The following is a 26,771-nucleotide window of genomic DNA, read 5'->3' on the forward strand; positions in this document are numbered from 1 at the left end:
AGAAATCAAAATGAAGAGAGAGTGCTCCTTTCCCCGTAAAACAAGGCATCCTCTTTTAGTTTTAGTTTATTCTTTTGATCATTCGGCCGACTCTCCACTTTTCTTGGTTTCTTTATACATTCTTTAAAAAAATAATGAAATGTTTGGAGAGATCTTCTAATTTTGTATTTATAAATGATTTAAAGTAAAAAAAAATTCGAAAGATAATCATAACTTTCCTTTTAATTTTCGGCCAACGAATTAGGCAAATAAATAATTTGAATACCCTATGGGAAATTAGAATTTTCTATGACCATTCACGATCACGACTTCGGAGATGAAAGCAGATGTCGAATTGTCTTTGGAAAAAACAAGATGAGTTTATGGTTTTTCATATGAAAAATTTATAACATTATCATCATTGTTTCATAAATTGTTTTTCTCCCAACCTTTTAATAATATAAGGTAAATAGAATAATATTCCTGAGTATTGGTGCGAGCAAAATACAATTCAAAACCACAAATAAAAAAAGATGCGAGTTTCCACCGAAAAAGAAATTTCATATTGCAAAAAGGAAAGATGGAAGTGGGGGGTCCGACAGGGACTTGTGATATCCAAAGATTGTGTGAATCTTTGAAGCCCACAGACACATTTTGCCGACTTTGTCTTTGTTTTCCCCAACAACTCCCCGTTACTAACCAGAAGAAAATATCTTCCGTCAGTTTTGATATTTCTCATCATCAGAAACAGTTTTTGGACAACCATGCATTTGCGATTTTAAAAAAAAAATTTGTAAATTTCTAATAACCCAAAGGAAATGTCCTCGTCACAAGCAATCTTTTACAATAAAATTCTACATAAGAAAATAATCCGGGATGAGTTTATTGCAACGTTAATGGCGTCCCCAGAGCTAAACCGACAGCTCGAAACAAAGACAAAAGCAGAGAGGCAGACTTAACCGCGGAATCCGTACTTTCACTTTCGGGATTGGAATTGGAAGAAAAAAAAAAAAAATTAGGATCATTTCTTAAGGAGCAGGGCACTGCACTGAGCCATGATCTTAGAAGCTCTCGTGATCGAGTTCGTCATGTAAAAGTTCTCCACCACCGGCTCGAACGGCGTCGAGCTCACCGTTTTCTCCTTGCACTCCGGTTTCAACGATGGCCCAAAACCCGACGGCTCCCGCTCGTCCGGCTGCACCACCAGGTTCGGTGCCACCGCCTTGATCCTCGACCTAACCCCATGGAGTGAGTTGTACGGAAGCTGTACTCCGGCAACTTCGGACAGAGCTCTGATGATCTTCCAGTCGTCCCGGGCATCACCTACCGTCGGAACAGCGGGAACGGTCTGCTGGGCGAAACCCTCGGTGTTCTCGTAGGTTCCTTCTTTCTCGGTGAAGGCAGAAGCCGGGAGGATCACATTCGCACGGTACACGCCTTTGTCCCCGTGGTGACCTTGATAGACCACAAAGGCGTCTTTGGGGATTTTCTCGACGTCTACATCGTCTGCACCCATCAAGTAGACGAATTTCGCTGACCCAAGGGCTTTTTCGGACTGTTGAATGAGGCCGAGATCGAAGGCAGCGGCTTGGGCAGCGTAGAGGAGGAGGAAGTTGAGGCCGTTCCAGTCGGGTCGGACGACATTGTTGGATTGCGCGATGGATTCCACAGCAGAGAGAACAGCTTCTCTGTCAGGTCTGTTGAAGAGACCTGCCCCAACGATGATAGCGGGGTTTTTGGCGGTCTTGAGGGCCGAGCAGAAAGGATGACGGCCCTCGGAGATTTCCTTGAGGGTCTCGGGACCAGTCCCAAGGTGGTTGCAGTCGTAGTTGAAATCCGAAGGTGGGCCAATATAAGCAACCTTGGCATTCGATGCACGAACTGTCTTACGGATTCTGGCGTTCACCATTGCAGCTTCAACTCTCGGCTGAGAAAAATACAGGCAGAAAGATGTGAATAAACACAGAAAAGACTTGATATTTTATTAAGATTTGAGAGGAGGAAATTCACCTGGGTACCAACGAGAAGGAAGAGATCTGCATTTTCAAGGCCATTGATGCTAGTGTTCATGAGATATCTGTATCTAAGATCGGCGTCAAGGCCAACGCCATTTCCTTCACACCAGACGTTGTCTGATCCGATTCTGTTGATGAAATCCTTCAATGCCATCATGGATTCCGCGTCGGAAAGCTGACCGGCTACACCAACAATCTCCTCTGGCTTGACCTGATGAATGATATCGGCCACGACAGCTAAGGCATCTCGCCAGTTCACCGCCTTGAATCTTCCATCAGTATCTCGGATCATTGGGTCACTCAGCCTTTGCCTCTTCAGACCATCATAACAGAACCGGGTTTTGTCTGATATCCATTCCTCGTTTATTTCCTGTAACAGGAGAGATCAAACATCAGTCGACGAAAGAAAGATACCGGTAAGTTCACGACCATAAATCCAAGTATAATACCTCATTGAGCCGTGGAACGATACGCATGACTTCTGGTCCTCTACTGTCAACTCGGATATTGGACCCCACAGCATCATTAACATCAATGGTCTCTGTGCCTTTCAACTCCCAGTTTCGAGCTTTAAAGGCAAAGGGCTTTGAGGTAAGGGCTCCTACCGGACAGATGTCGATAACATTTCCCGAGAGTTCACTGGTCATAAGCTTTTCGACGTAAGTCCCAATTTCTTCTCCGCTACCACGACCTAGCATTCCAAGATCCTGAACACCGGCAACTTCTGTAGCAAATCGTACACACCTGTAACATTATACATTAAACAGAAAAGAAACACTTTCATTAATATGATACGGCGAAAAATGCATTTTTTTTCAACCAAGAATCAAGAAATACGGCGAAAATCAGTTGTTAAGCCTGTGGCACAACTGATTCATTCCAATCTTAAGAAACTATTTAGCTCGTAACCTTGTACATTGGATACACCGAGTCATAACCGTCTTCACAAGAGGGCCGAGATTTTTATCAACGACGGATCTTTTCATCTCAGTAAACCGGCCTCTGTCGGATCCAAAAGCCATAGACTGATCCTGAAGATCACATTCTCCTCCCTGGTCACAAATTGGGCAATCCAAAGGGTGATTCATCAGCAGAAATTCCATCACTCCTTCCCTCGCCTTCTTTGCTATTGGTGTGTCGGTCTTAATCTTCATCCCTGTTAGACAAAGACTTCGAAGAGTCGAGCATTATACTACATTACTGCTGAAAGCAAACAAACCGGCTCATGCAGCGGAAAATCAATCCAAATTACAAATCAAAACTGGAAAAAAAAGTTCCAAATAAGAAAACAGAATCAGCTCTAGGATCAAGAGCTGAACAGGATCAGCTCTAGGATCTAAGATAGCTCCAAATCCCGAATTTTTCTAAAATCAACAATTATACCAGAGAGTAGCCAAAACTCTCAGTTCAAATTCGATCAGGCCAACCAACAACTATCCAGAATCCAACAAGAACACCGAAATGAAGAGTTCAAGGCAATAAACTTAACCGAACTAACCTGGAAGTGCGGGCATGGCACACGACGCGACGGGCTTCGGCGATTTCTCAACCTCAACAAGGCACATACGGCAGTTTCCGGCGATCGACAACCGAGAATGGTAGCAAAACCTCGGGATATCGACTCCGGCGACCTCGCAGGCCTGAAGAACCGTGAACCCTTTAGGGATTTTGACCGGGTACCCATCAACGAACACCTCGATCGCATCTTCAGGGTTAGGGAAATGGACTCGCGCACCGCCTACGGGATTCCTGGGCGGGAGATCCGGCGTAGGATCCGGCTGAGCTGCGGCGGCGGATTCAGGGGATTGGAGCTCGGGTTTGGAGACGATGGAGCGGAGGAAGAAACTAGGATTCTGGTGATGATGAAGGAGGCGAGAAGCAGGTCGAAGTGCTCGAGAAGCTAGCAACCCTAACCCCATAGCCACGGATCTGTGTCTTGTTCCTCTCTATGTGAATCGATCGCTTTTTGTGTCAGTCCCTCGAGTTTCAATGGTTCTCCGGTGGAAATGTGGAGGAGCGTGTGGGAGACACATGAGATGATGTTTTGATTGGATCTATTCTTTGCTATTGAGGTTGATTTGGGCCTCTCAGGCCCAATAAAAGCTGGTATTGTTATGGTTCTCAACTCGTGGCGGTTGAAACGCTGTCGGCGTTTTCAAACGTGGTAATGAGTTAAAACGCCGCCAGGCATCGGCTGATTATTCTGATTGAAAGAATAACACGAAAACATATTACGTAATGCATAATAAAATCTTTCGTTGCATTTTTCTCAGGTCCTTAGTTATGCCAAACTTTAGAAACAACGTGTGTTCGATGAAGATCCTGAACCTACTTTGATGGTTTATGTAATGACCAGACAAGAATCTTTCGAGCAGAGTGAATCGAAGGAGACGGACGACAATAAATAAACTCAGTCCCGCTTCAAGGCTTTTGTAATGAAAGCTTTCCCAGCCACAATCGCTACGTAAGACAGAGTCGTGACTGTGATACCTGCGATCAGTACGAAGTTGTCGTAACCCGAATGCTGCACTTCGTACACTCTCACTCCAATCGTGTTCCAATTGCTCTCCGTCCACACAGGGTCAGCCATTCCCATTGGATCTGATGAATTCGGGGCCAAAACCATCCACGATCCATCCTTGTACTCCAATCTGGTCGAATATGCGGGAACGTATCTGCAATCATCACAACATAATTCGGATTAAGATTGATGAACATGGCCATAGAGAGATCTCAATCTAGGGAAGATGAAACGCTTCAGCATTGTTTTCACTTCGGGTTAAGACCAGGATGATTACCTGGTTGTGGATATTACGCAAGTTCCCTCCTTCTCGACCTCTGCTTTGACGCAGACTTCACCTTTGTTCTCACAAACTCCTTTTGAACAGGCCGAGGCTGCGTTTCCATTTTGATCGGATGTTCTATCGGCCAGAAAGTTCCATATGAACCTGGAAATATCGCTCACGTACGCAGGTTGAGGCGTGGAGGAAGGTTCCCCGAGGATGACGCCAGCGTAGTTGCTCGGGCATGTATTCGAAGGTGAGATATAACTATTCACGAGGTCGCATGATAAGCCCGGATCACAGGTTAAAAGACAGGAAATAAGCTCTTCAACCAGAGAAGCGTTGACATTGATGGACCCCAATGCAGAATTGCTTGTGTCTTTGTTGTCACTTGCAAGTAGGTAAAGTGTACGGGCAACAACTGAAGCAGCAGCTACTACAGCTGAAGAGTTGATATTTGCTGTATATAAATCAGTTATACAGGGAACAACATTAGAAAAGAGCACGACAATCACAGGATCGGGGATCGAAAAGGAAAGAACGAGGGTATGGATCTTACACAAGTCATCGAGGTGACTGTGGTAGAACTTGTTGGTGAACTTGGTATCAAAGTCTTCTAGTACAATAGCCGAAGTCTGGGGATTCTGCCACAGGGAAATTTTCGATTCGTTAATTTCTTTACTTTCTCTATGTAATGTTTTCATCTCATTTCCATATTCCCTCGGAAATCATAACATACCTTTCTCATGAATGTCATCATAGAGGATGGGGGTATTCCCGGGTTTGAGGCGTCAGCCGAAAGAATTTTGATGTTCTGTGATGCAAGTGAATCTTGAGCTTGCTTGAAAGCATCCAGTGTCATATTTGTGACTGATGAAACCTAAATGGGAATCCTTAAAACTTTAGACTAACTTCCTTGCGACCCCTATGAGCAGATCTCACATATATGAAGTCTTAGAAAACCAGATGAGAATGTAAGCAGATGAAACTGCACAAATAAGTAAAGCATCAGAGCATCAAAGACTTCTCACCCTCGTTTTGTGAGCAAAGAAGGTCTTGACACCTTGACTCAGCCCTTTCCCAACTGATCCTACTTCAAGAACCTTTTAGACAAACAATCGAAAAACCACATCTTCAGTCTCTAAACTTTTTTTCAAAGTTCAAGCTTTACAGAGAATAGAATACTAATCAAGCAACACAAGCAATCATTCTTATTCTGTTGGATCGTGGCAATTATTCTTACCGTCTCAATTAGAGTGTTTTTAAGGCCAGAAATAGCATCTGAATGCAAATCGAGTTCATGTAAAAACCTCCTGCTACCGAGATAGCCCCATGACTCTCCAGTCAAAACTAAAAACACCAGCTGCATTTAAGGATCCACAAGGAAGATATCAGCATCTAAACAAATTAAATGCAGGATCACTCTGTGACTAGATAATATAAGCATGGTATTATTTAATTAGACTAGCATATCACATAATAATATGTAGTCAAAGATCCAGTTCATATGCCATTTAAATGCAACTCATCGGTACCTGCTTTTTGAGATTATTAAAACCATCAACTCGAGAAAGAGCATCTACAACTCCCAGAAGTGATATCAGTCCCTGAAAGTTGGAGTGATGATAGAACATTGCATCTTAACCAGAGGAAAAAAAAGGCAGCATATTACAGAATGAAAGAATGTAGCGAAGGAGAAAAATGCAAGCCAGCTATTTGATCTCACAGATATGGGTGAATCTGCACCAAAACTCTTGTCACGGAAAAATGATGCAGAATCCATAGAGGCTACAGTAAGCACAATTGGCTTTCCATTGTTGGCAGATGAGACGTTAATTGGTGGAAGTGAGGACCAAACACTGCTCTTCACAACAAAGAAATTAAAAAAAAGTAAACCATTGTCAACGTAAGGCTATACTCACCATTAGAAATATTTCCATAACAATTTCATTCTTACATTTTTTTTTGTTCTCATTGCAGGTTGTTAATATTTAGTTCCATGCGAGAAGTTCAAACTCCATTTACATACAAGTTTAAATCTCCAAGTTCTTTTCACATGGCTTGTTTATTAACTCCACTGGAATATTGACATTCGCCATTCTCTATAGAAAACCCAAGCATACTCTAACCCATGAGAACAATAAAGCACCAATGTGTAAATTGTGAATAAATAATAAATCTTAAAATCGTACCTATAACCACCCAGTGGAAGACAAGTTCCTTCCCGCAAACAAGACTCTGAATTGTGTGTCCCTGACTTTGTTGTCTAATCCCAAAAAAAGGGGAAAGAGAAATAAGTCACCAAAAAAGGACATAGAAAAGGATCAAAACTACAGAAAACTAGAATGCTAAAATCAAATACCTCCATAACCATATTGAATTCGGCCACATCAACGGTATTAGCTTTCTCCTTCTCCACTTTCTTGGAAATAATCTGTAGAATCACATTAGTCAAAAGTCTTAACATCATGTAACACGAAACACATGTTCAAGTAGACAAGTTCACGGGACATCATACACCAAGAAAGATAAAAAGAAAATTCAAATTCATTCCAAGTTTCTGAAGAAAAAAAAAGAGAGAAAACAAGAGAAAAGTCATATGCTAGGGCAAGCATACATTCAACATGCCAAAAGAAACGTATAGCAGAAGAACATGACAAATATATATGTTTCAAATTTTCAATGTCCTTACAAGAGAATTTAATCGAAACTTTCAGCTATAAAATCACTCTAGGCCTTCAGTTCTTTTTCTCAGGTTTCTCACATGTAACCATTTAAAATAAGATGGCAGGTAATACTCGGAGATGGAAACATTGAATAAACATATTTGAAACAAATTTCTGAAAGATATAGCAGAGCTTGTAAGTTAGAAGGATTACCTCCTGCACAGTTGATATGCCACTTTCCGACAATAGGTACACAGGAAAATTGTATGCTCTCCACATAATACCCAATCCCTGAAAAATAGAAAGCATCATGCTTTGTTTGTTAGAAAGAAGATGGTGTTGCATTTAAATGTAACATTCACGTTTTTCCCTTTAATAACAAGTTGAGCAAGACATTCTGTTCATCCAGGAAAAGGAAAAGTAAGAACAACCATTCATTTGTAAACTCACAACCAATTCATAAACTTTAGAAATAATTGTAGGAATATATGGCTTCAATTCATACTACTTTTCGAAGTATCATGCTTCAAACCATAAAAAAAGTAAACAGAAAATTCATCAACCTCAACTAATCGCTGTCACAGGATTTATCCTTGTCCAGGATCAAAATGTAATTGATTATTGGTTCATGAAAAGTCCATATACCCAATTAAAATACTTGGAAGTTCTTGAACCAAGTGGAATAGCTGATTAGGAATATTTCTAGCTAAGCCCATAAAAAAAATCCGAAAGTAGAACATAATACAAAAATTCAGATGAAGTTTGAGATAGCATACTGTTGGATTCCATTCATAATCAGTATTGCCATAGGGTGAAAATTCTGATTGAGGAAACTTTTTATCAGGAGAGAACCCTACAAAAAATGAAAGTAACCACTAGCACCATGAACACGAGAGAAGATAATCAATTGTTATGATTAAATGGAGGTAACTGAGAGGAAGAAAGTATTATACAGCGAGAGCATAAACAACAGATCCTAAAGTTTGTGGATAACTTATTACCTCCTGACTTTTGCTGAGAACTAGATCTTGAATCAACTAGAACACCACCAATGTTGCTAGCAAAGCCCAAATCATTTGATACTCTGGCAAACAAAGGCATGACAGCATTTAAAACCAAAGTACGGCTCTTATGAATATGTAAGAGGCCACAGACAACAGAGAGCTACATTTCAAAATTATGATGTATATTTTCAATAGCAGAGAAATGTAAAGAACATCAAATTCAAGAAGAAAACCTTTGACATGACAAGGTATATGCCGAAAGGTATATCGTAAAGTCCTAGACCAAAAGATAAGAAAGATGAAGCGATAAAAACAAATGATGGAGAATGACAGTGGAGACATGCCTGTCAAAGAAATCTTCCATCTCGTCAATTGTCACCAAAACAGTATAAGGCTGAGCCAAATCTTTAGCATCCTTAAATTTTAGGATTGGAGCAACCACCCTGTCTGGTCCAGGATCTGAGAATATGTAGACATGAGAGATAAGGGAAACGATCCACTCACATACGTAGCTAGAGAATTTGGAAAGTATATTACTTGAACACCCAATCTCTCCAGAAAGATTGAGCAACCGTACACAAGGATAACCATCAACAGCCTTGTACATGAGCTTCTGAAGATCAGGAACAGATTCAATAGAGTCCGCCTCTTCTGCATTGCGAAGAAAAAGGGAAGAAGCAAAATGTGCACAACTAATCACGGATGGGTATTTCAAGAGAAATAATATCGAACACCTACCTAGTAAAATGCATTTGTTTTATGCTATAATCAAACCCAAGGAATCCATCTCACAAAGGGCTTCCAAAGAAACACTACACCAACCTCGGGGATCAACAAGTATACAGCAGTGTTTCAACCCCGAATTTACCAGCATGTTTAATATGAACGAACTACAACTACACATCGCCTGTTACTATGGTATAACCTTACTCAGCCAGCCATACCATGCAGCACAAAGAAAAACCCTAAAAGGCAATATGATCATGGAATACCAACATTGCAGATATTATGGGAAGAGAAAGTTTCTAAAATATGACTGCAGTGAAAAGTATGGAAACGATAAATCTAAATTTTATAGTGCTTCCTTCAATACAAAGATCTTTAACCCAAGTCCCACAATGGGGGAAAACAGCCCATGTAGCTTCGCTACACACTAGAATTTTGCTTCAAGATGGAGAGCTAAATCCAACATTACACAGTAGAATTTTGCAGTAGATACAAGGAAAACCGAATTCAACATGTCAAAGGAAACCTCAACCAATGAAAAGGAAACACGAGGTTTCGGCAGCATCTTAACATGAAAAAAAAAACTAAACTATAGAATCAAAATCAGCAAAATACCAGACTGCAATCCACGGAAATCATCATCCTCGAAACGGGAAGCCAACAAATTCGAAGTAACAGAGCTAGGAAACAAATGCGAAACAGAATCGCCAAAAGACAAAATCTCCGGGAAAACTCACCGGCTAGAGATATGGGAAACAGAAGAAGAACAACGACGACGGCGACGAGGCCAGGAAGGTCCAGCGCCATGGCTGTCGCCTGAAAATTTCACTTGGCGACAGAAAATTTGGGCGGTCGTGGCCGAGAAACTCCGAATAACACGGGAGATTTCGGTAGATGTTTTGATTTTCCGATCACGTTTGACTAAAGGAAACGCGGTGGTTCGCTTTTTACCCGCTGGTACAGATAACCGGTAGGAGTTAGAGCTAAACCGAGTACGGTACGAAATTGAAAGCATACCGGCTCTTACCAAACCGGGATCATTAAGTAATGCTCGATTTCGGTATATATTACTATTGAGTTCTAGCTAACAAAATTAATTGCTGGAATATTAGAGATTATTCAATTTCTAAGTAAAAATGTATATTATGTTTAGAATTTGATTAATGGACAAATTATGTATACGAAATCCGAATGCAAAAATTGTTAATCTGAAATTAAAAAAAAATATTAAGAAAATCAGCTGCTTACTGACCCTTGGACTTGAACCGTTTGGAATAACAACTTACAGTTATACAGATGAACGGTTCTGATTCGACTTGATGATTCAAACTATCATATCAGCCGTTAGATCTCGAGGGGGTGATAGCAAGCGTATGGCAGAATCGTAAATGTGTGCAGATTACTGGTCCTTTTGGTACAATACCGATCGATAATTGCTTCAAATTCGAGCGGGAGAGGTTAAACTCGGATAATCTCCTTCTCTGCTTATTCTCGCAGAGAAACCAGAGATTCAGAAGAGCCCTAATTCAGATACCAAAGAAGACTTTGATAGATCGGAAACGATGCCAGTGCCAATAATTGAAACTTGCAGGAAGAGAAAGCGGAAGCCGAAAATGTTCGGATTCCAGGGATTCGGAGAACACGACGGTTTTCCGGCGAAGCGGCCGGGAATTTTCCGGGAAAATATTAGGGATTTTCTCAGAGAATGTGCGGAGGTTGAGGACTATAGCATCCGAGGAATGCCTGTTTGGTGTACCCTGCTTAACCACGAGACGAAGAGCACTGTGATTCCGCTGTACACCATCGAGGAAGACGTCAAGCACTCTGCGGAACCTTACTGCGATCACTGCAGATGCACAGGTGTTGGTTTATTCTCGTTATTTCGGATTGTTTTGTTGATTTTGGTACTGGTTCTCCATTTTGCTGAAATGGGTCTTTGGTTCCTGTATTTCTTGCGCGGAATTTGGTCTCTGAAGTTTCTAAATTAGGGTATGTGGTGTCGCGATTAGTTGAGGTGTTTCATATTGAATTTGGTGGATTTGGATTCCGCTAACGAATTTGAGAACTGGGTTTTAGGTAGTTCAGATAGTTTTTTGATATCGGTTTCTGCTGGGAGTAATTTTGAGAACTGGATTTTGTCAGGTTAGGGTTTTGATTTTGTTGTCAAATCGATAATATGGGTATTACCTATCGGATCATTATTGTTCATAAAAGGAGTTTCTTCAAAAAAAAAAAAAAACTGGTTGGTTTTCCCTATGAAATATCGACTCTGATTCTGGAACGATAAGAAAATTCATCATGGATTATATCAACGATGAAAATAAGAGCTTTGTCAAAATTTTCATCTGGGTTTTATTTTCAGGTTGGAGCAATCATTTTGTGTCGAAAAGGAAGTATCATTTGATAATACCTATAGATACCGAGTGGACTATGCCTTTAGAAGATGATGCGTTTAATCTGCAAAGTCATCTTTTGCATGGACTGATTCATTCTAACGGGTTCGGTCATTTGATCTGCATCAACGGAATCGAAGGAGGGTCCAAACACTTGTGCGGAAGAGAAATCATGGACCTTTGGGACCGTCTCTGCACGTACCTCGGAGCACGGTAATCTTAATAGCTAATTTTGTTTTGGGTCAATTACACAATTTTGATGCGTGATATTGTATCTCTGTGTATGGAGATTGAAGAGCAGTCCCTGAAAGTTGGAGTGATGATAGAACATTGCATCTTAACCAGAGGAAAAAAAAGGCAGCATATTACAGAATGAAAGAATGTAGCGAAGGAGAAAAATGCAAGCCAGCTATTTGATCTCACAGATATGGGTGAATCTGCACCAAAACTCTTGTCACGGAAAAATGATGCAGAATCCATAGAGGCTACAGTAAGCACAATTGGCTTTCCATTGTTGGCAGATGAGACGTTAATTGGTGGAAGTGAGGACCAAACACTGCTCTTCACAACAAACGATCTATGGATCTTCGATTACTTTATGGTGTTGCTTATGGCCATTCATGGTTTGGGAGGTGGGGTTACAGATTCTGTCGTGGAAGTTATGGAGTGACTAAGAACGACTATGAAAATGCAATTGATCTTCTCAGTTCCCTCGAGCTTGATCAGATTGAGCTTGATTTCAGTGATGAGAAACAAAGCAAAGAGATGGAACATATTTTCCGATACTACAGAGAATTGAGCGAAGGCCGCTTAAAAACGCTCCGAGATCTCTTACGGTTTATGCTTACCATCAAGGCTCATGCTTCCCAGCGCAAGAAACTTCCTGTGCTCAGTCCAACTACCGGCATTTCACTTCAGAAAAGTTCCAGCAGTTTGTTTCTTCAGAAGCGTTGTGCAGAAAATGAAAAATATCCGAAATGTAGAAGATACAGTAACGTCGCAGCTAGTTTGGGTAGCAGATGGCCTGTGAGGAGGCTAGAGTATGCAGCTGAAGTGATCGTGCAGTCACTGAAAGAGATGAAAGCGTTGAGGTCCGGACAGAGTGGTATGAGCCGGCAAGAGGTTAGAGATGCAGCTAGAATGCATATTGGCGATACAGGCTTGCTAGATTATGTGCTGAAATCGATGAACAATGTTATCGTGGGAAGTGTTGTGGTCCGTCGTTCCGTGAATCCTACTACCCGGATTCTACAATACACGATACAAGAACTTGACAATGAGACTAAAGTAGCAGAACCTGAGAAGGAGATAGTGAAGGAGAACCTTCCCTTGAGAATTTCGATAGAGTTTCAACCTGGAGCTGATATCTACAGAGATCTGTTCTTCCTCTACACGAATGTGCTGATGAATTACCCAGAATCCGAGTCAGTAAACTCTGCATCTCAAGCAGTTCTAGACAGCAAACACTTTGTAAAGGAGTGCGCTTTATGGGATGATCGGGAACATGTTTTTGTATTCTGTTGCCGTGTAAATCCTAGTTTGGTCGATCTAAGATCAGAACTAATCACAGAACTGCCACCAGGTGAGATGGTTACAGTCCCATTACAAGCCACAGTCTCGGATCTAAAGCAAGCCATTGAAGACAATTTCAGAGATACATACTGCGTCTTGGCTAACTTCGTGGTGACTGAGATTGAAGAGCTTGGAGAAGACACAGAAGACGAAGAACTGTTGTTTGGAAGAATAGAGCCTTATTCCGCTTTAACAGTCCGAGGTTTTGGGATTGATACGGGATCAAAGTTGAAGTGCCAAGGTGGCAGTGACACGTGGATGGTGAGATGTCCTTGCGGAGCACATGATGATGACGGGGAGAGGATGGTGGCTTGCGATATCTGCGAGGTCTGGCAGCATACAAGATGCTGCGGCATTGAAGACTCGGAGACTCTGCCTCCTCTCTTTGTCTGCACACGTTGCTGCGACTCTTTCGCTGATCAACAGAGAAAACTCTTGCAGCCCAAGTTCGAGTTCCCGAGTTCTTTCGACGATGTCTTGCTGCTTGAAGCGGCAGAAGATTCCTCGAGTGTCTTCGGGTATGAGAAATGCCTCGGTATGATTCTCTCATCGGACAATGGCTTCACCCCTCAGATTGTTTTGTAATCATACGGTTCATACTCTGTTTTTTTAGTGTTGCATAGATTGTGAATAGAGAGATAGATAGCGACTGACAGGAAATGGAGAAACAGCACTGAGAAATGTTCAGGAGATGTATTCTCCTTGTAAACCTTACACTGGAATCAAATTTCTCGGATTTAAGTACCTGAAATGAAACAAAACTGTGTCTTCATATGCATTTTTTGTACAAAGTATACAAATTTTTTCTATATGCAATCTATGAATTTGGGTTTACGTCAAAATGGCTTCTTGAGGTACTTGAAATCCATGGAAGAATCAAAACAACCATCTTCCATTTTAGCCACTTGTGCATTCATCATCTTCAACAACTCTGTCGCTTTCTCCTTTGTTCCTCCTCTGCACCCTACTTGCAACACTACCAACAGCTTCTGAAACGCTCCCAAACGCAGCGCCTCTTCAACCGCTGCCTCAGCGTTCTCCGTTTTGCAGAGCCTCCACATCACTGACACCGAACTCACTGTCGCTAACTCAGATATCTTCGGCATCTTCTTCACCAACAACGGCATCACCAACGCGTTTTTGCTCACTTCCTCTCTCCCTTCTCGCGTCTTGCAAATCGCCTCAAGAACCGCTAACGCTTTCTCGCAAACGCTATTGTCGGCGTCCACGATCATCTCCACCGCGAGATTCACCAGACCCGTCTCTAGAAACTCCGACACCATCTTGGGTTTGTAGTAGATCATGTGGTAAATCGCTGTCAGCGAAGATTTCGTCGAGCTAACGCAAATCTCGTCGCGAATCAAATTCACAAACGCCTCCGCGACACCATCCACCTCCGCTAACGCCAGAGCGTGCGTTTCGTCCAACGCGATTAGCTCTTTCAATAAAAGCGCAGCGTTTTGGCGAACGGAGTCGTCCATGCTCCTCAATAACTCCATCATGCAACGTAAAGAAACAGCTGACGCGATCTTGTCCAGACCCTCTGACCCGATCGGAAGCATCCACGTCAGCACGGACAAAACCTCCTCAAGCAAAAACACGTTTTGGCTCGCCGCAAACGCCTCGAAGCAAACGCAAAGAACAAATCCGACGCCGTTTTCTCTCAAACACTTTCTATTCCTCTCGCTTCCCTTCCCCCAGTTCTTGATCTTCCCGACAAGATCTACACACTTGTTGTGGTCCCCACGCCTCACCGCCGCCGACAGCTTTCCACAGATATCGGAGACCTCGTGCTGAGTCACGGGGACACGTGGCGTGGGGATACGCTCTATCCCACTGAACGATCCCATCTGGACGCACCAATCCTGGATCATCTTGCGGATCGCGTGGTTTGGGATCTGTTCAAACGTTTTCAAGACAGTGTTCGTGGCAGGACAAGTCTTGTTGCCGGATTCGATCCATTTCTCGATGCTTCCGCGGTCGTAAGTGATCCCAGAAGCCATAATCACAGGATCTTTCATGAGATCGAACGAGATCGGACACTGAAACTGCGGCGGAATCGTGATATCGGTGTCCGAGTTTCCAATCGCCGTGATTATTTCCTTCTTGTCCCCTCCTCTTCGCCTCAATCTCCAAGGAAACACCATTTTTCTGGTTTTATGGATCGAAGAAGATGAACAAATCAGAAGCCGCGAAAAAATAATGAGAATGATACAAGAGAGTGTTTCGGATTCGTGTTCTGGTTGTTGTCTCGTTTCTTTGATTTGTTTGTCTTAAGTAAGAGAGATGAGATGTGGATTATATATATATATATTGGTCATAGACTGTTGAACGCGTTTGGTCAAAGTTATGATACGGCGAATAGAAAATTAGGGCAAAAGGAGAAAATAGACAAAAATAAAATAGATAGAAATTAAGTTTGTCTTTGAATTTTAGGCTGTTAGGAATGGGAAAATTTGACCGTTGAATGTTATGAAGGATTGAATATTTATGGGAACAATAATCATAATAATAATGATGATGATGATAATAATAAATTAATAATAATAGGGTTTTAGAATTCAAAGGATCCAAAGATAGTAGAGAGTCGTCCGTTGGATTTGATTGGCTGGCTAAAGTCACGAGTCAACTGTAGTCGGTGCATGGACTTACATTTATATTATGCCTTCTAATTAGTAATTAGCTTTCCTAAAATTATGACTAATCATTTATCCTCAAGTAAATTACGTATCTTTACATAATTTTCCTTCTTTTACATGTTTTTTTTAACGGTTTGAACATTTTGGGGAAAATGAGAAGGCATTACGAATTAATACATATTTTTTTTCCCTGAATTTCTAATATTTCACTAATTTAAAATGATTAAAACATTTTTTTAGGAATAAAATTGAGTTGCTATGGACAGCAAAGTGCAAGGCTGGTAATGCCTGTTCCATACCTAACAGGATATTTCTCGTATCAAAAGCGTGTTTATATATATATATATATATATATATATAGACGTACGATATTTTCATTTTAAAAATATAAAAGAGATCATGTGAATGGGCCATGGCAAGAAACAAAGTGGTCAGTAGAGCCCATGAAGGCCCGGCCCAATAAAACGCATGATCTTAAATTAACAAGAGTCCAATGGTTCAGGATATTTTTCATCTTTTTTATTAATATCTTATATTGGAAAATACAAGTGTTTTTACTATAATATCCTCTCATTTGGTTTTGCAAGTACAAGAAGTGAACAATAGAAAATAACCCAACTGTTAGTAAAATAAAGTTTGTGGAAAATATATGTCATAAAATATAAAGAAAGCGGATAGAGAGAGAGGAGGGGGGGCCCATGTGAAAACGGATCGTCGTCAACCTCTGCCTTCACTGTCACTACAAATTCCACAATCTTACAGGACACGAAATCTGAATCACCCTTACAAGAAACAGAACAAGAAAGAAGAAGATGATAAACCCTAAAACGTTACTTGCACGACAAGAAACATGAAAGAATGGTGGAGAGAAAACCCAATATACAAAAACCCAAAAAAAGGGAACGGGGTTAAAGCATATGATCAATTTATCGACCGTCTACGGAAGTGAAGGAATCAGCAAGGCCATAAGGTCTGGTCGGAATGCTCGTCTGAGTATTGTCCAAGCTCGGTAGAAGCGACGAAGAAGACGAAGATTCGAAATCGCTTCTTCCCTCATAAGCCTGCCATTTCTTGAGCGCTTGCGGCAGCGACATGTCGAGATCTATCCCGTAAATGTCTTCAGGGTTCTGGTCGGAAGGTTTCCATAGCTCGACCAGTGAGGATAGGATGTTAACGGCATGGCCCATGTCTGGTCTCTGGTACGGCTCACGGGCGCAGCAATGGCCGGCGAGCTCCGCCACCGTCTGAATGCTCGCCAGGGTTTCTTCGTCGAGTTCTATTGTCGGGTCGATGGCTTTATTGAAGGCTGAGTCTTTGTTGATGAACATACGTTTGAACCATGAGACCAAATGCATGCTGTCTTCTGGTTGTGTCTCGTCAAGGGCCTTTCTTCCCGTGATGATCTCCATTAGTATCACCCCGAAGCTGTATACATCGACCTTCGTGGTCACTCTCCCAGTAACTGCAGATCAAAAAACACGTTTCGGTAAGAGAATGATCGTTCAAACGATCCATCTGTCGAAAAGATTTGAGTTGAATATTGATGAATGGACTCAAACCTGCATATTCTGGAGCTAAGTATCCGAAAGTTCCAGCAATTCTCGTCTCGATCGATCCTTTGCCCTCTGGGGCAAGTCGAACGAGTCCAAAGTCTGCAACTTTAGCCCTCATATCATCCCCGAGAAGAATATTCGAAGGCTTCAAGTCTCTGTGTATGAAGCTCTGATGAGCTAATCCATGGAGATACTCCACCCCTCTCGCCACGTCCAGTGCTATGGTTAGCCTCTGCTTCCACTCAAGTGGCTTCAGCCCTTCCTCCGACCAGTTGAATAGATGCCGGCTTAGTGTACCTTGAGGCATGTACTCGAAAACAAGAAGTTTCTCGTTCCCGTCTAAGCAATACCCGAGAAGCGCAACCAGATGCCGATGCCTCACCTTTGTCAGAACAGCGATCTCCGACTTGAATTCTGCAGACCCTTTTCCCGATATCACTCCAGATTCCATCCTCTTCACTGCGATTTTCGTTCCATCGTGCAACTCGCCCTTGTAAACTACCCCGAAACCTCCTTGCCCGAGGATGTTTTCTTGGCTGAAGTTGTCTGTTACCGAACGTAAAACCTGAATCGAGATCAGCATGTTCCCTGCTTCCACCATCTGGATATCTCCGGCCTCACTAGTGCTCGGAAGAGTATAAGTCTCGCTTACGGCACCGACACTAACACTTGAACCTGCAACTGTGATTTTCACACTTTCATTGTCTGAGCCAGAGTGCCTTGGGTGTATCACCATAGTGTTTGGGCTCTGAACTCTTGTGAATCTCTTCTGATTCTTCTTGTACCAGCAGAAAGCCAATATTCCTATCAAGAAGACGAAAAGGATACCTCCGGTCACTGAACCGATGATTATTCCGGTTAAAGTTGAAGACTTTGAGTTCCTCCCGCTACTTCCTGGACCTGATGATGGATCAGCTGAAGAACCAGAGGGTGAAGGCCGTTTATCCTTCCCGATATCGGGATTTCCCGCAGTGTTCACGACCACATTGCTTCTGAATGCCGGGACTTTCCCGTAAAGCTGGTTATTCGAAACATCAAGCCCTCTAAGGTCAGGCAACGTCGTTAGTTCTTGAGGAATTGTACCGGTAAGATTGTTACCTCCAAGAACAAGCCTTTGAAGCGATCTGATGGATCCAAGCTCGGGAGATATCGTTCCGTTAAGTCCCATCTTCTCAAGATTAATGACTGTGATGTTTCCATTGCTACAAGTAATCCCGATCCAGCTCGCACAAGGATCGTTCCCTTTCCAGCTCTGAGCAAGCCTTTGAGGATATCCCATCGATTTCACGATCAAGAGCAAAGTGCTGACCCTATGATCACACTCACCAGGACTCGGCAAGCAAAAGCTGTTCGATTCTTCAACCAAATCAACCGAAACCGAGCTCTTAAACGCAGGAACTGGCCCTTGAAGCAGATTATTCGTCAGATTCACCACCTTCAAAGATTCAAGATTTGTCAGAGACACAGGCACAGGACCAGTGAACAGGTTATCCCTCAAGCTCAAGCTTTCCAGCGCTTTCAGACCTGAAAAATCCGGCAAAGGACCTGAAAACGCATTCAAATGCAACCAAACCTCTCTTAAAGCAGTCATGTTCTGTAAAACATGGATCCGACCAGTGAGCCCACTTTTCTGCCCATTAAGCCACAATGACTGAACCTGTGAACCAGACAAGCTCGAAGGTAGTTCTCCTTGTAGGTCATTGAAGGCCAAGTGCATAACGGATAGACCCGGAAACTCGTCCTGGCCAAGAAAATCCGGCAACTTTCCGGTGACATTCGCGGAGTTCGCCGAGAGATTCTGCAGACCAGAAGCATCTCTGAGGCTCTCAGGGATCTCCCAAGCCGAGAACGGATTGTTATCGATCTCTACGGACTGTAAAGACGACAACCCGACGAAGAAATCGCTAGGGATCGAATCAAACTGATTGTTACTGAGCATTAACACTTGCAGTGAACTCAACCCACTTAAGGAAGGGACAGGGCCGGAGATTTTGTTCCATTGGAGCTCAAGACGCTCGAGTTCAGACAAGTTACGGAGATCAGGAGGGAGCGTGCCTTGGAGATTGCAGTGCCCTATTTGGATCCGGGTCACGCGGTTGCTGTCCGCACAACCAACGTTTTTCCATTTGCAAGGGTTCGGGCCGGACCACCCGAGAGATGGAGGAGGGTTAAGGCTCTTCCTGAGAGCAAGCATTGCTGAGGCATCGTCGCCGCCATTGGAGGAGCTTGCTTGAGCTCGTGAGAGATGAAACGCCGAAGCGAACGCCAGAAACAGAATCGATAGAAGGGTTTTGCTCTTCTTCATGCTTCACCAGAACCCAGAAGAAAAAAAAAGGAAGAGGAAAGAAGAGACAAAAAAAAAAGCAAAACAAAAAAGCTTGCAGCTTTTGCAATGGGAATTGACGCAGAGGATGTAGGGAAGTTGTTGAAGGAACTCTGAAATTGGAAAGGCAGAGAGAGAGAGAGAGAGAGAGAGAGAGAGAGAGAGAGGCAATGAGAGGATGAAGCAGAAGCCAAGGAACTGCACATGGGGTGTCTGACCCACACACTCATATGACAGTTTGGTTTAACAGATTTAGAGCAACATTAAAATACTTTTATTTATTTATTTATTTTCATGCAAAATTATAAGGCCGGGAATCATGTACGATTATTCTCCAAATTAAACAACATAATCAAATCTTATGTGAGAAAATTATTATATTAGATCTCCTCTTAGAAACATTTGCACTCGAAGATCACAAAAAAAATATATGTATATTTTGTATATACTCGCAATTTATCACGTATATGTGTATTATTTACTTACAACATATCTTATTATAAAAAATGTGTATATATGCGTGTTCGAGCGCGAAACATGTGTACTCAATTGACTGGATGATCAATAATAAATTAACTGCCCCTAAACTTTGTAATAAACTCTTTACACATAATACTTCGTCACATTTTTTTTTTGCTAATAACTTTGGCTTCAATTGTAATAAATTAATGACGTGGGAACACAAAATGTTTGACTTTAGGAATGACACCAATTAAATATATTGATTTGATAAAATATTAAGGATAAAATGTCAAAATTTATAGATACTTCAAAAATCATTTTTACAGAGATTTTTTGCAAAGAAATTTTAAAATTGTTTTATTATTATTTGACTCGTTAATTTAAAAATATGTTATTAATACAAAATGCTCAATATTTTTTTTAATAAAAAGTTCCCGCTGCCATTAAAATATTTAAAAAATGAAAGAATTGAAAGGCCCTCAGATTTTTTTTTTTTAATACTTGGTAAATCCACACAAAAAATAATCACAAGAATTTATGAAAATTCTTTAACATTCCGACGTGGATGGCAGCCTCGACGATAGGCATTGGGCTATGGCATGTGAGTAGTAAATGTGGGAGAAAATCGAGGGTATTTTTGTAATAAGATTGAGGGGCCAATTTAGGAAATATATTGCATTAATTGTCTTTGGAATTGGATGTCTTTTTGTAAGAAATGGTACATCTGTATCCGTTGTTGTCTCATATGATACAATGACATCTCTGCGTTTTTATATCGGAACGTTATTTTAAAAAAAAATCCTTTATTTATTTATTTTTAAAAAAAACATCTTTTTGTCTGTAAAGGGAAAAGAACCAAGGCAAGCTGATTCCCCATGCACATGAGAAAAGTATCCATGCCACAAACGCGTTTTGTTTCACTTTTTACGTTTCTGAAGCTGCGATTGAATTTGAATTATAATCTTGCAAAAATAAATTTAAATTTAAATGAATACATTAAAAACGAGTTTTATATTCTTAATTCACTTTACAATTTGGATTACAAAGATTGGAAAGGGAAATATCAGAGAACGGTGGTTTTGTTGTGTTTTAGACTAATCTTAGGACTATTTTTTAATAGGGCACATGATTTTTTTGGGTTAGCGTTATATTTGAAAAAATCAATTAAAAATAATCAAATAATTTTAAATCACAGTTGGATAATTTAGGTTTATCGACTATATTATTATTATAAATCAATCACATTTAAATCGTGTTTATTTATTATTAAATCTGACTAACAGTAAAAAGATCCGTGTTACCATATTCAAAACAAGCCCAAGTTTCAGGATGTCAAAAGGCCCATTGCTCATTAAGTCTACGTTTTCAGTAAAAGCCCAATAAAGCCCATATTTCCCATATTTTAATTTTCAAAAGGTTTTATTAAATTTTACTTGGGGATTTATATAAACCAATGTATTTTATGAATCTTTGTGAATTTATACTTTTTTCTGTCACGTCAAATGAATTTTGATACAAGTAGAGTCAGGGATATTCTACAACGGTTCTTACAATGCACGGAACAAATTAAATTTATAAATGTAAATATTAAAAAAATCATAATGATAACGCTTTTATCGAACAGTATGAACATGGGTGGATAAGAAAGAACAAAAAATAAAAGCATAAAGGAGATGTGGTGGATTTATTTGTTCGTCAATGGATATTCCATTTTAAATTATTTAGGCATATACCAACATCAGTGGATCCCTGCTCATCCGAACACATCCCACAATTATATATATATGTGTATATATATATATGGTGATGAGTTTATTCATTATAAATATAATTTAATTGGTTATTTATCATCAGTTATCCTAAATATTTTCCTAAGAACACGATAGTAGATTGAACTAAACTCACTCCTTAGATCATTAGTCCCTTACACAAGGAAAACGTTTGATGACTTGACACGAAGGTAATTGAAATTTTTTTTAAAAAAACAACCAAATAATTGAAGAATATATATATATAGGACAAAAGCAAAAGAACATCAAAAGGGGTCAAAATAGACCGAATTTATTTAGTTTATCTCGATGCTATGATGATAATTAGCATGTATATATAAATTATTATAATTTTAATTAATGAAAAAAACTGTATATGTAGGCGTGTAATATTAAATTGATGCCAGTGTGAAGTGGTGAGTCATGAGGAGACGAAAACGTACCTTTAAGGTGGTATTAATTTAATAAATGTAATTCCTTTTATGTATATTCATTTTTTTATCATTTTAAAAAAAAAAATTGAAAATATGCAATTTTGAAGAGAAAAAATTAGAAAGGTTTTGTAACAACATGCTTTCGAAGAAAAAAAACTGCATATTTTTTTTTGCCGAAAATACAATTGAAGTATTTTTTTTTAAAAAAATCGGTAACAATACAAAAGTGTTTTTTTAATTAAAAAAAGAATATATTTTTTCTAATTATATGTATATATTGAAAAGCGAAACATAAGGACACATGCATCGAACTCCAATTTTTCAAATATTAAAATGACAAATAAAAACAAAGATTTAAAAAAAATAGAGGAACGAATAACGCCGAACAGAGAGTACTTGTTGCGCCATCTTATCTTATAATATTTTGTTTAGAAGCGAGTGGGAGACAGATTAGACATGAAATCGGACAGAGATTTCTGTACTAATTAATCTCTTTCACTTAAAAATAAAAGTTGAAATCTTTTCTACATTTTTTTTATAACAAAATCTTTTCTACATTGGGTTAATTAGATTTATATTCGGTTGTAGAATTTTGGTTTGGTTATGTACGTTTAATTTTATAGAATTATTTATTTATTTTTGGTAATATCGATTTGATGCTTTGTATTTATATTTGACGTTAGTTTGATTTGAAAAAAAAAACAGAAAATTAAAATTATTCTATATATTTTAGTTCTAGAGTTTTTATTTTATTCAGATATCTAGATATTATAATTTAAATGATAAAAATAACATTAGTTAGGTTAAGAAAATTCCTTCCTTTTAATATATAAACTCTAGTGTCAAATTTATTTTTTTTCAAAAGCTGAGATTTTTTAGCGTTTGCCAATGTTGGTAAATGCCGAAGACGGTGAGGATACGTCGAGGTCCAAGTAAATATCATTTTATTTTTTAAGATCCACATTGATAAATGAAAAAGAATAGGTACAAAAGAATACTTAAGTTGTAACTTAAAAACGATAAATTATTATTTTTTATCTAATATATATACATAGTCAGTGTATATTTTATATATATGGAAATATGTATATTATATATGTGTATAACATGAGAGAGGAAAGTAACTGTTTTATTGCTTGAAAGTGATTATTTTGCCCCACTTTAACAGTTCATCTCGTCCAAGTGCATCGGTTTAGTCAGACAAAGATGAAAAATTCCACATGGAATTATTGAAATCTGTGACAAAATAATTTAATTTAATTTAATATAAGCCTACCTATCCATGCATTATAACCTTTATTCCTTTGTCATGTAATAATCCTAATCCTAGGTATTCAGACACATGTGACAGCCTTCAACTCACCTACCTGCTAGGTGTTTCAGTCTCCGTTGTTTGTTTTTAATTTCTAAAAAAAAATACTTTTCCTTTTTAACTTTCTCTTTTATTTTTAAAAAAAAAAACTGAAATCCAAACACTTTATCTCTCCTATTTTAAACGTTCTTACATTGATAACCAAAAATTAATTGATATGACATTAATATATGAAATGATATACGGTAAATAAATTATTCTTAATTTCGGTGTTCGAGAAAAAAATGTGTTTCGTTTGGACCTTTTTTTTTTGTGAAATGCCATATTACTGTCTTTTATTAGTAATTATATTAAAATAGATATAAAGTTTTCAGTTGTACTATAATTTTTTTCTGCTCATACTATATAACCTAGCTATCTGTTTAGGGTTCGAAACCACTGCATTTCCAAGAAACACATGCGATAAAGAGAGACACTTTCCTACATTGCATGGAGTATGGAATATATATATATATATATACACACACACTATAATAATATATTAATTATTCCAACAACATAATTATATAATTTAACCAAAAAATTAAACAAAATAAAAACAGCACTCCCTTACCTTTCGGGAGAGCTGAAGGAAGCTTCTTTATATTCGTTACAAGTGTAGAGAATATATTTTTTTTTCAGAGAAAAATAATATAATGGAACGTTGATGTGTAGGAATTTAATTATTACGTCATAAAAAACTCTTGAAAGGAAGAATACGCATATACCCCTTTGACAAAAGGAAATAGAAAAGGAGGGGATAATAAAGCAGAAGAAAAAGGAAAAAGCATATCAATAATGCTAAATAAAAAATAGTAAGGAACTTAAAAGGGAACAAGCATGTGTGGCTCTAGATTTTGGTTTTTGGGTGGGGATTTTGTGGAAGAGCGCACACACACACACAAAAAAGAAACATGATGGTGAAGCAAGCAATATGATCAATATCATATACTAAATAATTGTACCATATTGATTGCATACATATATATATATATATATATAATATTATCAATTAGGTTTTGCCGTATTTTGTGTCAACCCTGAGTTGTATTGTACTATTCATAAAATAATTTCTTCAAAATTTTGAGAGAATATCACGGGTATTTGTATTATATAGAAGAAATGTCACCATAACATAATTAATAATTAATATGCAAAATCGTGGATCATTTATTTAATTTCTGACAGTTGACATGATATAAGTTTTCATACAAAAAGAATATAATTAACAATGATATCGTTTATTCATGCAATGTTTATAAGTTTCCACAGAAAAAAAAATATGTGCAAGTTTTTTTTAATGAATTTTCGTAAATTAGGCAGCGTGTTTCGCATTTATGAATATATATATATATATATATATATATAAATATATGTATATGCGTGTGTATATATACCAGGGAAAAAAAAAGCATTGTCCAATGAGTGAGGAGAGGCTGCATATGTACAGCAAAGGTCAAGCTTTATTTACCAAAAAAAAAAGAGAGAGAGAAATTATTCTTGAGAAAGAAAAAAAAAGATTTTTTTAATTTCAGATGTCCTCCCCATGCACCGAGGAGCTACTTCACTTTTGTCTTTGTATATTTTCTAACCATTAAAAAACAAAGAATCTTTTGTACACATACATACCATACGCACACCACATATTGTGTTGTTCCTGATTTGACTGCACATTATATATATATGTTCAAAATTATATATATATATATATAAATCATAAATATCTGTACGGATACCTAAATTAAACGTGATAGTTATATTGGTTTAAACCTAAAATCAGATCTGTTCGAAGTTGTTAATTATTGAAACACACCTTGCTGGAACTTGGAAATAATGCGGAATGAATTCCCTCCTAAGTGTCCGAGACATTAATTGAATCCGTCATCTAACAAAAAAAAATTACGATGTCCCGCATTAATTGCAGAGTTATAATCAATTATTTATTTCATATTCCAAATATATATATATAGTTACAGTATATATTATCGTATACATGTTATGAACCGACTAAATTCGGATAAAATTGACGGCAGCGAATAATTTATTCGGGTTTGTTATGAAAAAAGATAGATATGATATTATTCCTTAAACTTTTAAACAACATGTATAGTTGACCTATTGATTATGAACGAATTTTAAAGCGAGATATTGTATCACTTGAAATATACTCTATGCGTTGGTCCATTAGGAATATTGGTATCCATCTCCTACTCTCCAAGTTGAATTCTTGTTTAGGGTTTTGGGTTGGTCACCGATAGATATGATCGCATTTGAATCGGATTCAATATAAAAATAAAATAAAATAATTTTTAAAAAATAAAAATAATTTTTAAATACATATTTTTATTAATAATAATTGATTTAATATTTTTGTTTAAAATTTTAAATTACAATTTGAAAGAAAAATGAATAATAGTAGCTAGAACACCGTTTTAATTTAAATTTCGGGAGAATTGAATGCGAAGCTACATGAAAATAAAAGAGATGAACATAGAATTTCAACAAAACAAGCATTGGGATATACGTGTGTATATTTTATAAACATAATTAATGGGCGGGGGATAATTAGTAATAAAACGCACACATGAATATAAATCGGGACTGGGAACCAAGGAACTGGTTTTGTCGTGGTCCTACATGGATATGCTCCATCTGTAGTTATCCTTACTTCGACTTTGGACTGTATGCGAGACTTGTGAACTACTACTGATCATATGTGTATGTCTTCACGTGAATATATATATATATATATATATGCGAACGTAGGTATATATACACACCTTTTCGAATAAAAAATGTTTTTAATGAAACCTACATGGTAATTTGAACGTTACGAAGAATATGAGATTCAACAATAATGACATACATATATACGTGTGTATACATATATATATATTTGTAGACATGTTTTTGTAGAACCCTCGTCTTATTTTTGTTTTATATAATAGATCAACCAAATTAGGGTATTCTATACATATATACATATATATATATATATAGGAATAAATTGTTAAAATTATCCCAAACAAAGAGCCAACTTTAGTTCTGACTTCTGTATGACGTCCTACCATTGTCCCCCCCACTCTCACTCTCTTCCTTAGC

General features: G+C 38.6%; 5 protein-coding genes across 7 annotated transcripts; 1 reads left to right on the forward strand and 4 right to left on the reverse strand.

The window, feature by feature from the left end:
* Positions 1–798: 798 nt before the first annotated feature.
* On the reverse strand, positions 799–4,016 carry LOC104805635 (NADH dehydrogenase [ubiquinone] iron-sulfur protein 1, mitochondrial). The gene is made up of 5 exons (XM_010530266.2): positions 3,493–4,016; positions 2,904–3,150; positions 2,444–2,738; positions 1,990–2,364; positions 799–1,906 (listed from the first exon to the last, which is right to left on the reverse strand). Exons 1-5 carry the CDS (start codon positions 3,911–3,913, stop codon positions 1,001–1,003), a joined length of 2,244 nt encoding a protein of 747 aa, XP_010528568.1. The 5' UTR covers positions 3,914–4,016; the 3' UTR covers positions 799–1,000.
* Positions 4,017–4,223: 207 nt separating this feature from the next.
* LOC104805637 (nicastrin) lies at positions 4,224–10,105 on the reverse strand. 2 transcript variants are annotated; one of them, XM_010530271.2, is made up of 16 exons: positions 9,911–10,103; positions 8,985–9,098; positions 8,792–8,906; positions 8,445–8,527; positions 8,220–8,296; positions 7,657–7,734; positions 7,140–7,211; positions 6,970–7,043; positions 6,504–6,636; positions 6,313–6,384; positions 6,021–6,140; positions 5,809–5,880; positions 5,517–5,657; positions 5,337–5,421; positions 4,793–5,237; positions 4,224–4,669 (listed from the first exon to the last, which is right to left on the reverse strand). In XM_010530271.2, exons 1-16 carry the CDS (start codon positions 9,978–9,980, stop codon positions 4,405–4,407), a joined length of 2,016 nt encoding a protein of 671 aa, XP_010528573.1. In that variant the 5' UTR covers positions 9,981–10,103; the 3' UTR covers positions 4,224–4,404. The 2 variants fall into 2 exon arrangements, with proteins under 2 accessions (XP_010528573.1, XP_010528572.1); XM_010530270.2 differs by having other exon boundaries at positions 4,793–5,421; positions 9,911–10,105.
* A 526-nt stretch (positions 10,106–10,631) lies between these two features.
* Positions 10,632–13,748, forward strand: LOC104805977 (PHD finger protein MALE MEIOCYTE DEATH 1). The gene is made up of 4 exons (XM_010530695.2): positions 10,632–11,033; positions 11,536–11,779; positions 12,040–12,056; positions 12,114–13,748. The coding sequence occupies exons 1-4, from the start codon at positions 10,736–10,738 to the stop codon at positions 13,721–13,723; spliced, it is 2,169 nt and encodes a 722-aa protein (XP_010528997.1). The 5' UTR covers positions 10,632–10,735; the 3' UTR covers positions 13,724–13,748.
* On the reverse strand, positions 13,702–15,397 carry LOC104805636 (U-box domain-containing protein 21). Of its 2 annotated transcripts, XM_010530269.2 has the most exons (3): positions 13,974–15,397; positions 13,854–13,883; positions 13,702–13,739 (listed from the first exon to the last, which is right to left on the reverse strand). In XM_010530269.2, the coding sequence occupies exon 1, from the start codon at positions 15,283–15,285 to the stop codon at positions 13,975–13,977; it is 1,311 nt and encodes a 436-aa protein (XP_010528571.1). In that variant the 5' UTR covers positions 15,286–15,397; the 3' UTR covers positions 13,702–13,739; positions 13,854–13,883; position 13,974. The 2 variants fall into 2 exon arrangements, with proteins under 2 accessions (XP_010528571.1, XP_010528570.1); XM_010530268.1 differs by having other exon boundaries at positions 13,732–13,883.
* A 1,081-nt stretch (positions 15,398–16,478) lies between these two features.
* On the reverse strand, positions 16,479–19,865 carry LOC104805638 (receptor protein kinase TMK1-like). The gene is made up of 2 exons (XM_010530272.2): positions 17,337–19,865; positions 16,479–17,239 (listed from the first exon to the last, which is right to left on the reverse strand). Exons 1-2 carry the CDS (start codon positions 19,633–19,635, stop codon positions 16,704–16,706), a joined length of 2,835 nt encoding a protein of 944 aa, XP_010528574.1. The 5' UTR covers positions 19,636–19,865; the 3' UTR covers positions 16,479–16,703.
* Between the last annotated feature and the right edge of the window lie 6,906 nt (positions 19,866–26,771).

This window comes from Tarenaya hassleriana, unplaced genomic scaffold (genome assembly GCF_000463585.1).
Source record: "Tarenaya hassleriana unplaced genomic scaffold, ASM46358v1 Cleome11, whole genome shotgun sequence".
Lineage (NCBI taxonomy): Eukaryota > Viridiplantae > Streptophyta > Magnoliopsida > Brassicales > Cleomaceae > Tarenaya > Tarenaya hassleriana.

What these genes read in the sequence shown, in the direction of transcription:
- LOC104805636 (XM_010530269.2), bottom strand. Translation starts at nt 15,285, where the DNA reads ATGGTGTTTCCTTGGAGATTGAGGCGAAGAGGAGGGGACAAGAAGGAA.
- LOC104805638 (XM_010530272.2), bottom strand. Translation starts at nt 19,635, where the DNA reads ATGAAGAAGAGCAAAACCCTTCTATCGATTCTGTTTCTGGCGTTCGCT. An exon ending in CTTAGCTCCAGAATATGCAG is followed by an intron (nt 17,240 to 17,336) that starts GTTTGAGTCCAT and finishes TTTGATCTGCAG; the next exon opens with TTACTGGGAGAGTGACCACG.
- LOC104805637 (XM_010530270.2), bottom strand. Translation starts at nt 9,980, where the DNA reads ATGGCGCTGGACCTTCCTGGCCTCGTCGCCGTCGTCGTTGTTCTTCTT. An exon ending in TTAATAATCTCAAAAAGCAG is followed by an intron (nt 6,141 to 6,312) that starts GTACCGATGAGT and finishes CCTTAAATGCAG; the next exon opens with CTGGTGTTTTTAGTTTTGAC. An exon ending in TGCGTAATATCCACAACCAG is followed by an intron (nt 4,670 to 4,792) that starts GTAATCATCCTG and finishes TGATGATTGCAG; the next exon opens with ATACGTTCCCGCATATTCGA.
- LOC104805977 (XM_010530695.2), top strand. Translation starts at nt 10,736, where the DNA reads ATGCCAGTGCCAATAATTGAAACTTGCAGGAAGAGAAAGCGGAAGCCG. An exon ending in CGATCACTGCAGATGCACAG is followed by an intron (nt 11,034 to 11,535) that starts GTGTTGGTTTAT and finishes TTTTATTTTCAG; the next exon opens with GTTGGAGCAATCATTTTGTG.
- LOC104805635 (XM_010530266.2), bottom strand. Translation starts at nt 3,913, where the DNA reads ATGGGGTTAGGGTTGCTAGCTTCTCGAGCACTTCGACCTGCTTCTCGC. An exon ending in TGCCATGCCCGCACTTCCAG is followed by an intron (nt 3,151 to 3,492) that starts GTTAGTTCGGTT and finishes TTTGTCTAACAG; the next exon opens with GGATGAAGATTAAGACCGAC. An exon ending in TCGTTCCACGGCTCAATGAG is followed by an intron (nt 2,365 to 2,443) that starts GTATTATACTTG and finishes CTCCTGTTACAG; the next exon opens with GAAATAAACGAGGAATGGAT.